Here is a 12,865-nt window from a genome sequence, read left to right on the forward strand (position 1 = left end):
AGAGAGGAGAGAGAGTTGAGGACTTTGGGATGAACCCATGAACTTCTACATGTCCGAGTGCAGCGAGATAAACAGATATGATACTTTGGGGAGAGTTTTGATATCTGAGTCTTGGGTTGAAGAGAATGGAGCGTATTGTGTTTTTTAATGATTTTAAAGCCCCTTTGGGATCATTTCTGATTTGTGATCTATTTATGATCAGTGAGCCATCGTGACCAAACACAGCACGAGAGTTGAAAAGCAATACATCCAAACTCTCAAAGTTTTATACGGCTGTCGCTAGGCAGAAAAACACATCTGCTGACCCATATGTCAATGTATCTTGTAAGAAATTAGATTTGGAGGACAAAGGAGTTGAGGATGAACCCATGCACTTCTAACGAAACAAACATGGAGGTCAACACCTCGACACAGCAGGTGGTCAAATGAAATGTATACACCGAGAAGCAGCTGCAGAAAACACATCTACTTCAACATGTCCTCTCAGTAGCTGTGATCTCCCTGAACCCTCAGCATGGTGAAGCTCCATCTGTCAGTGCTGCTGACGTCAGCCTGAGTGTGTGTGTGTGTGTGTGTGTGTGTGTGTGTGTGTGTGTGTGTGTGTGTGTGTGTGTGTGTGTGTGTGTGTGTGTAATGTTTTCAGGAGGAATTTAGCCTCAGCTGAGCAGCTTTTCTAAATGTTTCAAGATGGAGGGAACGCCCCACCGATGTTTCCTGTGGCGCTCCGTCTCCTCCCTCTAATCCTCCGCCCGTCCAGCTGAGGCCTTTAGCTGATGCTGTCACCAGCTGACTCACTGCAGGAGCAGCGGGGTGCAGCAGGAGAACATACACACCGTGTTTATATAGGAGAAACATAACCTAATCTTATTCAATATTACTGTGCCGGCTATATTCCAGTTAAAGGTCTCATGTCATGCTTTTCTGGTTATCACCCGTCCCCTTGTGTTCTGTAGCTTCTGCATGTAAACGGTCTGCAGAGTCACAAACCCTCAAAGTACACCCTGTAGGGCAGGGCTATTCAATTACACATTCAGTTGGGCCAGATTTTATAACTACAAAATTCAGCTGGGCCAGACATTCAGCGGCCTGTAAAAAGCGGGTAATGACCAGTGTTGGAAGTAAGGCGTTACAAGTAACGCGTTACTGTAACGCCGTTATTTTTGGGCAGTAACTAGTACTCTAACGCATTACTTTTTAAATTCAGTAACGCAGTTACCGTTACTATATGGTGCGTTACTCCGTTACTGCGTTAGTTTTTTTATATAGTCAACAGCCAGGCGAACAGAGATGAGAACTGTACTTAAGTACAGTACTTGAGTAAATGTACTTTGATACTTCCTGTGTCACATGCGGAGACGCGCTGTGGGCGTGTTTGTGTTGTTTACTAACAAGACTATCATGGCGGCGGCGGAGCTCAAGTCTAGTTTCTCCACCTGGAGATATTCTCACTATTTCACTTTTGTCGAGCACAAAGAAAATAACGTTTTAGTTAAATGTAAATTGTGTCTTGGCGGGTCAAAGATTCTATCTGCTGCCCAAACCAGTCATTCAAATCTCTTAAAACATCTGCAAAAACAACATGCTGGGACGAAGCTAGTAGCTAAGACCACAGAGACTCAGCCGACGCCACTCCACCTCCACCTAAGCAACAGCGGCTGGATTTTAACCAAGGGACTGTTATCCAGGGAAAAGTGGATAAAGCCATTGCACGGTATGTTGTAGAACACATGCAGGCTATTGCTACAGTGGAGTCACCCGCTTTCAGGGAGCTAGTTAGCATGATAGCATGTCCGGGCGGCACACGGCATGGAACACTTTTTCCAACTACCTGGAGAAAGAATATACAAAAATGGAAAGCCAGCTAATATCGATGCAATCCAGATTGCATATAATGCATGTCAAGTTGATCAACAGATTGTATTATTCTCCAATGCAATAACAGTACTGAAATGAAGGCTATAAGGGCATTAATGGGAGCCCTTTTTTCAAGTAACGAAAACGTTACTTTTCACAGTAACGCATTAATTTTGGGTGTAAGTAACTAGTAAAGTAACTGAGTTACTTTTGACATGAAGTAACTAGTAATGGTAACTAGTTACTGGTTTTCAGTAACTAGCACAACACTGGTAATGACACATTTTAAACCAACACATATTACTGCGATGAAAAACATGCCATTTGTATTCATTGTTCATCTAACAAAGGTCAAAAAGTGCATAAAAACACAACAAATTAGCATTAATTTAACAGAATCTGAAAAAAAGTGCACAGTTGTAGCATTACATTTGTTTGCTTTAGAAGTCAAATATTCAGGGTTTTTTTTTTTAACCAGGCACATCACAAAGTGCATTTAACTGAATACAATAATAGCAGTCTTAATAAATGTCCTCACATACAAAATAAAATTGGATACATACATGCACATCAAAAAGTGCATTAACAAACCGTTAAAGAGCTCCAATGTAACACAAAGAGGTAGTACTATAGCAATACTATTTTTTCACTTTTCAAGTAATAACAACAACAAAAATCATACGTTTTGGTCACATTTGACCCAGACACATTACAAAGTTCATTTAAATGAATACAAAAAGAACTGTCAAACCCTGCACAAACCCATAACAAGGGATAAGGGTAAATAACATGAATGAATACTACACTACACGTCTACTATAGTAAACTAGGTGCTTACTATCACCTAATTTGTGATTTGTCATCGCTGACTTTCTCAATGGGAGAAGTGAAATGTTTTGTTTTGAACAAGAGCAGTGATTTTTGGCTCATAGGATGTCAATGCAATCCTAAGACATTGGTGAAGAGTGCTGTCACTCAGGGAGCAGCGAGTGCTACTTTTCTTTTAGTTCATGTGTGAAAAGCTTGATTCACATTTGTATGTTGATCCAAACATACTGAGCACACAGATCACTACTTTCTGAACGTTAGGGAACTGTTGTTTTTTGACATCACTCCAAAACTTCGCTGGCCCGTTAGTGCGCTGCTCTTGTGCCATGGTTACGGATGGTTTGTTGCATGTCAATAAGTTCCAGTGTAAATTTCCCCTCGTCGATGCAGGGGACCACTTCCTTTGCTCTGGTTGATACGTCCCCCTCTATTGCAACAGTGAAGGGGTCTCTGGCAAAGCCCATCACCTCTGTGGGCAGAGTCTATCCAATCGACCGGCAAAGTTCTCTTTCAACCTCGCAATGAAATGTCATCACATCCGTGATTTGTGCCGGGGATGTGATGTGTTGGAGGAGCGTCGGAAAATGCAGCATCCGACCCGTACTCAAGTCGGTCGCGAAAAGGTCCAGCTTGACTTGGAATGCGCGCATCTGCTCCACAAGATCAATGACCATTTTGTCTCTGTTTACGCTTCAGAGTTGAGAGAGACATGTTTTAGAGTTGCCATCATAGGACCACCGTTACTAGCACCACTAGATGCACTTTCAAAAAACGTGCTGCGTTGTGGTTTAGTGGTTTCTATGCAACGCGGAGTGTTGCGTTCATGGTCTGTACTAGTGTAGGAATTTGGCTACGGGAGGCTGGGCCACTCGGGAGTTGGTTCTGGGCCGCCAGATGAATAGGCCTGCTGTAGGGAGTAAAACTCTAACACAGAGTCTGTGCTGCCCCAGAACGCCCCGTTGGACATTTCTCTTTTTCCATTGTTTGCTTCCTGAGTTCTGTGACATTTGAAAACCCAGATCAACAACAAAGGACCGGATTGGCCCAAATGGACCAATCCGCAGAGTGCCTCACACACCAGGATCCCTTGGCTAACTAACAGGGAGCCCCATTGACTTGCATAGAGCTCCCTGGTTGGTAATAGACGAGTTGGGATGGTGGAGGAATGCTCTCCGCAGACCCATTCTCACAGCGCTATAAACCTGTTTCTTTCTCAATATCAAGCCACACTTATTGTTTTTACTTCGGCTGTGAGTGTTTGTGTGCTCAGGATGAGTTTAGCTTGTTCTCGCTGTATCGCCGACCCGGAAACCTGTCCGCTCCTCGCAGCAGCAACGAGCCTCGCAACGTCCCGACCAATCAGAGCACACTGGGCTCACAGGGAGGGGGGGGGGGGGGGCAGGAGCTCCAATAAGCCGTGTAGGACAGAGAGTGAATACACAGACTATACAGAGATGCTGTGAGAAACTAATGTGAGTTTGGAACATTGAACAATGTGAATCTATTCCAGTAGACCTCAACAATGGAACTATGATCAGTAGAAATGGCAGGACCTTTAATTACGGCCGCTCTGAGGCTAAACTTCGCTCATTGTTGCGACGCGTATAAATAATGAAGTCTGTGATGAACTCGACGTTTTAAGGATATTTAATATTGTAAATCAAAACAGAATCATACGGTCAACAAAAGATATCAGCGCTAAGCTCACCCCCATTGTCATGCTACCAAACCTCCACACACACCAGGTGCCCTAAATACCATGAACCACACCATGTGACAATCACCAGAAACAACCCATTACACGTGTGTGAGGTGTTCACACATGATGAGGATAATGTGACTATAAACGCAGGCGACCACAGCATTTGGGCTCCGACACTTACCATTAAAAAAAAGGGCTGCTGCTTCTAACTGTGCATGACTCTCTGGGTTCATCCAGCCACTAAATGGACCTGACGAAGCTAAAGGAGTGAAGGATAGTTTGTTAACATTCAGCAGAACTTGTTTTTGAGTTCTAGTTCCTATATTATTTATCATAGATTTTGTGTTTTTCAGACTGGAAAACTAATTCTAAATCCAACAGTATCATCCCCTGTCATGCAACGCTGAAGATTGAATTGTATTTTTCTATTTTTGGGGGTGAAACTATTCTGAATGTAACTCCAAATACACTTGCTTTCTGAATTATGAAGTTTTTATATCTGGTAAAATAACTGTTATTGAAGAAGATGTAAATAAACCTATTAATAAGTGTTAAAGCCAAGTTTAAAGAGGCCCTATTCTGCTTTTGGGGGTTTTCCCCTCCTGTCGTGTGTTATAAAGGTTTTTGTGCAAGTGGTCTGCAAACGCTAAAATCCCAGCGCTCCAACCATAGGCAAAGGGGCGGGACATCTCTAAGAGGTTGACCAATCACAACAGAGCAGGAGAGGACTCTTTAAAGTAGAGACACTACATACTGATATACACCTGAACATCAGCAGGAGAGGACTCTTTAAAGTAGAGACACTACATACTGATATACACCTGAACATCAGCAGGAGAGGACTCTTTAAAGTAGAGACACTACATACTGATATACACCTGAACATCAGCAGGAGAGGACTCTTTAAAGTAGAGACACTACATACTGATATACACCTGAACATCAGCAGGAGAGGACTCTTTAAAGTAGAGACACTACATACTGATATACACCTAAACATCAGCAGGAGAGGACTCTTTAAAGTAGAGACACTACATACTGATATACACCTGAACATCAGCAGGAGAGGACTCTTTAAAAGTAGAGACACTACATACTGATATACACCTGAACATCAGCAGGAAAGGACTCTTTAAAAGTAGAGACACTACATACTGATATACACCTGAACATCAGCAGGAGAGGACTCTTTAAAGTAGAGACACTACATACTGATATACACCTGAACATCAGCAGGAGAGGACTCTTTAAAGTAGAGACACTACATACTGATATACACCTGAACATCAGCAGGAGAGGACTCTTTAAAGTAGAGACACTACATACTGATATACACCTGAACATCAGCAGGAGAGGACTCTTTAAAGTAGAGACACTACATACTGATATACACCTGAACATCAGCTGGAGAGGACTCTTTAAAGTAGAGACACTACATACTGATATACACCTGAACATCAGCAGGAGAGGACTCTTTAAAGTAGAGACACTACATACTGATATACACCTGAACATCAGCAGGAGAGGACTCTTTAAAGTAGAGACACTACATACTGATATACACCTGAACATCAGCAGGAGAGGACTCTTTAAAGTAGAGACACTACATACTGATATACACCTGAACATCAGCAGGAGAGGACTCTTTAAAGTAGAGACACTACATACTGATATACACCTGAGCATCAGCAGGAGAGGACTCTTTAAAGTAGAGACACTACATACTGATATACACCTAAAACATCAGCAGGAGAGGACTCTTTAAAGTAGAGACACTACATACTGATATACACCTGAACATCAGCAGGAGAGGACTCTTTAAAGTAGAGACACTACACACTGATATACACCTGAACATCAGCAGGAGAGGACTCTTTAAAGTAGAGACACTACATACTGATATACACCTGAACATCAGCAGGAGAGGACTCTTTAAAGTAGAGACACTACATGCTGATATACACCTGAACATCAGCAGGAGAGGACTCTTTAAAGTAGAGACACTACATACTGATATACACCTGAACATCAGCAGGAGAGGACTCTTTAAAGTAGAGACACTACATACTGATATACACCTGAACATCAGCAGGAGAGGACTCTTTAAAGTAGAGACACTACATACTGATATACACCTGAACATCAGCAGGAGAGGACTCTTTAAAGTAGAGACACTACATACTGATATACACCTGAACATCAGCAGGAGAGGACTATTTAAAGTAGAGATACTACATACTGATATACACCTGAACATCAGCAGGAGAGGACTCTTTAAGTAGAGACACTACATACTGATATACACCTGAACATCAGCTGGAGAGGACTCTTTAAAGTAGAGACACTACATACTGATATACACCTGAACATCAGCAGGAGAGGACTCTTTAAAGTAGAGACACTACATACTGATATACACCTGAACATCAGCAGGAGAGGACTATTTAAAGTAGAGACACTACATACTGATATACACCTGAACATCAGCAGGAGAGGGACTCTTAAAGTAGAGACACTACATACTGATATACACCTGAACATCAGCAGGAGAGGACTCTTTAAAGTAGAGACACTACATACTGATATACACCTGAACATCAGCAGGAGAGGACTCTTTAAAGTAGAGACACTACATACTGATATACACCTGAACATCAGCAGGAGAGGACTCTTTAAAGTAGATGATAGACACTACCTACTGATATACACCTGAACATCAGCAGGAGAGGACTCTTTAAAGTAGAGACACTACATACTGATATACACCTGAACATCAGCAGGAGAGGACTCTTTAAAGTAGAGACACTACATACTGATATACACCTGAACATCAGCAGGAGAGGACTCTTTAAAGTAGAGACACTACATACTGATATACACCTGAACATCAGCAGGAGAGGACTCCTACTTCTTCGGTTACTACAGAGCTGTAATTCTCAGGATTAAAACACCATTTAGAAACAGTGAATGTTGTGGGTCAGTTTCTCTGGTTTCAGATCTGCATTTATTTAAGCTGTGTGGTTAAGGAGCAGCAGCTGTGATTCATCGGTGGAAACAGGATGTGAAACGAAATGGGAAGTGAGAGGAAAGAGTGATGAAGAATTTCACGAGAAACGTTTGGTTTCATCAAAAAACCCACTTCATCGAGTCAGGGTTGTCCTGAGGAAAGGTCGTTCAAATATAAACGGTATATCCTCTGGAGAGCAGGAACAAGTTCATGACATTTACATGTAAGGAAGTGTGCTTTTTAATTAGTTTGTATTTCTTCAATTAATGCAGCTACTACTACACTGCTATACTTTATGGGATGTTGTGGTCTTTTACTGCTGCCAATTTACATTTTCTACTGCCATTTCTACATTTTATTTGTGTATTAGAGTGTAAGTACGAGTAAATAGTGTACCGTGACTGCATATAATAAGATGCAGATTCTGTCGTATCAGGTCTCTATCAAATGTATAATTATATTAATACACCAAGTATGTTTTTAAACGTGTATATGTCCCGGTTTGTTTCCTGAGTTTAAACTCTGCTCTTAAACTGATGAAGATCTGTTCGGCTATTTCTGACTGCATACAATATGAGGAAGTGAAAGAATCTCAAGGACTTTTGTACAACACTAAAGGACACACACACACACACACACACACACACACACACACACCACACACACACACACACACACACACCACACACACACACACACACCACACACACACACACACACACCACACACACACACACACACACACACACACACACACACACACACACACACACACACACACACACACACACACACACACACACACACACACACACACACACACACACACACACACACCCACACACACACACACACACACACACACACACACACACACACACCACACCACACACACACACACACCACACACACACACACACACACACACACCACACACACACACACACACTCATTACCTCTGCTGATGCGTTGTTTCTCTCCAGACAGGATGCCAGGAGTGTCGATGATGCTGATGCTCTGGAGAACCTGATTGGGCATCTGAGAGCAGATAAACCTAAACACACACACACACACACACACACACACACACACACACACACAATGAATATTTATGTATCAATATCATAACTATTTATTCATTTGTAAATCTGTACTTGAGAGCTCTTAAATCTCACAACAACATCAATCAAAGGAGTAAAAACACATGAATGGAAATCCTCATTAGTTTCCAGCTTTGTTTCAAATGAATCTGAAGGGTTGTGAAGTTTGACCCAAGAGATCATCATAAACAATAATCTATATAATCTTCGTTAACGTTATCACTTCCTCTGGAAACACTACCTGAAAACCATAACAACGTACGACATTTTTAAAGAAGAGCAGAAGAAGAATGTCCGTAACCCTGTTTTTACATTTGTTAATTAGTCAAATACATCTTTTCTGTGAGAGATGGAAAAGTCATCTCATCACACTGTTGCATCTTTTGTGTATGTCTCGCATGAAGTATATATATATTTTTATATTATAATCTTAGCGTCTGAGTCCATTAGTCGTGACGTCACCTTGTGTTTAGTTTCGTCACAGATCAGCGCTCTCCGATTGATTTATTATTCATGTCTCCGCTCGCTCCATTGTTTCAGGCAGGAAGGATCCGGGTTGTTCTTCAGACGCGGAGCTCAGCGTGTGTTGAGTAATAAACCGAGTGATCACAGTGTGTGTGTGTGTGTGTGTGTGTGTGTGTGTGTGTGTGTGTGTGTGTGTGTGTGTGTGTGTGTGTGTGTGTGTGTGCGTGCGCATCTGGAGGATTTATTGCCTGGTTGTGGTGCTACATGAGAAGTTTGGAGGTCATCAAATATTCATGTAATAAACCATTGTTGCAATATAATATAATATTATATTATTAACCTGGTGATTTTTGAAAAACAATATTTTTGACACTTTAAATATAAATAAAAATAGAATCTAAGTTAGAACCCCTTACGGTGCATTTACACATATTAAAAAATACCTTTAAAAAACATATAAGATAAATACAAATAAGAATATTCAAAAAGTATTATTAAGTATGCATTTAAAGAACAACAAATAATTTAAAATACATATTTGATGTGACCTTATCTAAACAGAGAGGGAGATTTTGCATTGAGAAATTAAATGAAAATATTTAAACAATATATTTCAAAGTTTTGAATCGAAAAATAAAAAAAATATCATGATGTTTTTTTATTGGTATAAAAAAAAATACCCAGTGTGTGTGTGTGTGTGTGTGTGTGTATGCGTGTGTGTGTGTGTGTGTGTGTGTGTGTGTGTGTGTGCGCTCGTGCGTGTGTGTGAGACCTCTCTGTCACCTCTTCAATATTTTTAAGTTTTAAAGTTAAATTTAGCAGAAGACCTGAGCAGCGGGGAAAAAACAGAGCGGCCGCGCCAACACGTGGTGACGCACACACACTTCCCCCTGGAAACAATAAGTGATTGTGGTTCCTCCATCTCACCGGGACAAGGTGGGATTCCTAGTTTTAGGAATGCTTTAACTAGGAAACACGTCAGAACACTTACAAGTTAACACACACACATTTCGAGGGTCGACTGTCCACTTCCTGCTGCCACTCTAAGAAATATTTCTGGACTGAGGAAATAGGTTTGGACCGGAGAGTTTTAGCTAAATATAAAACCTCGCTATGAACTTCAAGAGTGTGTGTGTGTGTGTGTTTACATGTCAGTTAGGAGTGGAGAGGCCATTTCCAGGGTGGTGAATGTTTTGAGGAAAGCAGTGACAGGAGTGTGAAAGGCTGCCAGAATCTAAAAGTGTGTGTGTGGAGAGACATCGGTCTAAAAGAGATTCAGGACGTTTTTTAAAGATCAACAAAAGAGGGATGTCAAAAAACTGTCAGAGACTAAAGATTACTTTGTTTTATGAAAATTCTACGGATTAGTTTAGCATTTTGATTTCCCAGAGAGCATGGGGTTATCTTCCAATTGTTGTTTTGGTTTGCGAAACCAAAAAGGTATTCAGGGGTTTATTGTTAGCTGAAGAACATCAGAGCGTCTTCACATATTAGAAGTCCTTTCCACCTGTGTTTACCTGTTGAGGAAGGAGTTTCCGAACGCGTTGAGCTTCCTGAAGGGTTTGTTGGGGTCGACCACCAGAGCGTTGCCGGGGACGATGCCCTCGTTCTCACCGTACATCACGGCGATGAAGCCGTCCGTGGTCGGCTCCGGACCGATCCGCATCCCGGGGAAATCCTGCTCCAACAGATACCTGGAGAGAGAGGGTGAAATAGGAGAGGACTCTTTAAAGTAGAGACACTACATACTGATATACACCTGAACATCAGCAGGAGAGGACTCTTTAAAGTAGAGACACTACATACTGATATACACCTGAACATCAGCAGGAGAGGACTCTTAAAGTAGAGACACTACATACTGATATACACCTGAACATCAGCAGGAGAGGACTCTTTAAAGTAGAGACACTACATACTGATATACACCTGAACATCAGCAGGAGAGGACTCTTTAAAGTAGAGACACTACATACTGATATACACCTGAACATCAGCAGGAGAGGGACTCTTTAAAGTAGAGACACTACACACTGATATACACCTGAACATCAGCAGGAGAGGACTCTTTAAAGCTAGAGACACTACATACTGATATACACCTGAACATCAGCAGGAGAGGACTCTTAAAGTAGAGACACTACATACTGATATACACCTGAACATCAGCAGGAGAGGACTCTTTAAGTAGAGACAACTACATACTGATATACACCTGAACATCAGCAGGAGAGGACTCTTTAAAGTAGAGACACTACATACTGATATACACCTGAACATCACAGGAGAGGACTCTTTAAAGTAGAGACACTACTACTGATATACACCTGAACATCAGCAGGAGAGGACTCTTTAAAGTAGAGACACTACATACTGATATACACCTGAACATCAGCAGGAGAGGACTCTTTAAAGTAGAGACACTACATACTGATATACACCTGAACATCAGCAGGAGAGGACTCTTTAAAGTAGAGACACTACATACTGATATACACCTGAACATCACAGGAGAGGACTCTTTAAAGTAGAGACACTACATACTGATATACACCCTGAACATCAGCAGGAGAGGACTCTTTAAAGTAGAGACACTACAATACTGATATACACCTGAACATCAGCAGGAGAGGACTCTTTAAAGTAGAGACACTACATACTGATATACACCTGAACATCAGCAGGAGAGGACTCTTTAAAGTAGAGACACTACATACTGATATACACCTGAACATCAGCAGAGAGGACTCTTTAAAGTAGAGACACTACATACTGATATACACCTGAACATCAGCAGGAGAGGACTCTTTAAAGTAGAGACACTACATACTGATATACACCTGAACATCAGCAGGAGAGGACTCTTTAAAGTAGAGACACTACATACTGATATACACCTGAACATCAGCAGGAGAGGACTCTTTAAAGTAGAGACACTACATACTGACATACACCTGAACATCAGCAGGAGAAGACTCTTTAAAGTAGAATACTACAACACTGATATACACCTGAACATCAGCAGGAGAGGACTCTTTAAAGTAGAGACACTACACTGATATACACCTGAACATCAGCAGGAGAGGACTCTTTAAAGTAGAGACACTACATACTGATATACACCTGAACCATCAGCAGGGAGAGGACTCTTTAAAGTAGAGACAAACTAGCATACTGATATACACTGAACATCAGCAGGAGAGGACTCTTTAAAGTAGAGACACTACATACGATTCCAACACCTGCCATCATAGAAGGACTCCTTTTAAATTACACTACTATCCTGAACATCGAGGAGAGGACTCTTAAAGGAGAGACACTACATACTGATATACACCTGACATCAATCAAGGAGAGGAACTCTTTAAAGTAAGAGCACTACATACTGATATACACCTGAACATACATCAGGAGAGAGGAACGCTTTAAAGTAGAGGGACACTAGCATACTGATATACACCTGAACATCAGCAGGAGAGGACTCTTTAACAGTAGAAGACCTACATACTGATATACACCTGAAACATCAGCAGGAAGAGGACTCTTTAAAAATAGTAGAGACACTACATACTGATATACAACCTGAACATCAGCAGGAGAGGGCATACTCTTTAAAAAGTAGAGACACTTACAATACTGATATACACCTGAACATCAGCAGGAGAGGACTCTTTAAAGTAGAGACACTACATACTGATATACACCTGAACATCAGCAGGAGAGGACTCTTTAAAGTAGAGACACTACATACTGATATACACCTGAACATCAGCAGGAGAGGACTCTTTAAAGTAGAGACACTACATACTGATATACACCATGAAAAAGCATGGTCAGGTTAACCAGGGCTGATGCAGACTTCCTGTTTGGGGGTTTATTAACTCCCACTCCCCACTAGTTGGTTAAAGA

The 12,865-nt window shown here is 41.4% G+C and overlaps 1 protein-coding gene across 1 annotated transcript in view; it reads right to left on the reverse strand.

Moving 5' to 3' along the window:
• ehd4 (EH-domain containing 4) overlaps positions 1 to 10,650 on the reverse strand; it is a gene marked incomplete at its 5' end in the record, with an annotated part of 33,756 nt that extends 23,106 nt beyond the window's left edge. Inside the window, 2 exon segments of the mRNA XM_034233831.1 lie at positions 8,348 to 8,445; positions 10,474 to 10,650. Coding sequence (XP_034089722.1) covers positions 8,348 to 8,445; positions 10,474 to 10,650 — 275 coding nt within the window.
• Between the last annotated feature and the right edge of the window lie 2,215 nt (positions 10,651 to 12,865).

This window comes from Gymnodraco acuticeps, unplaced genomic scaffold (genome assembly GCF_902827175.1).
Source record: "Gymnodraco acuticeps unplaced genomic scaffold, fGymAcu1.1, whole genome shotgun sequence".
NCBI lineage: Eukaryota > Metazoa > Chordata > Actinopteri > Perciformes > Bathydraconidae > Gymnodraco > Gymnodraco acuticeps.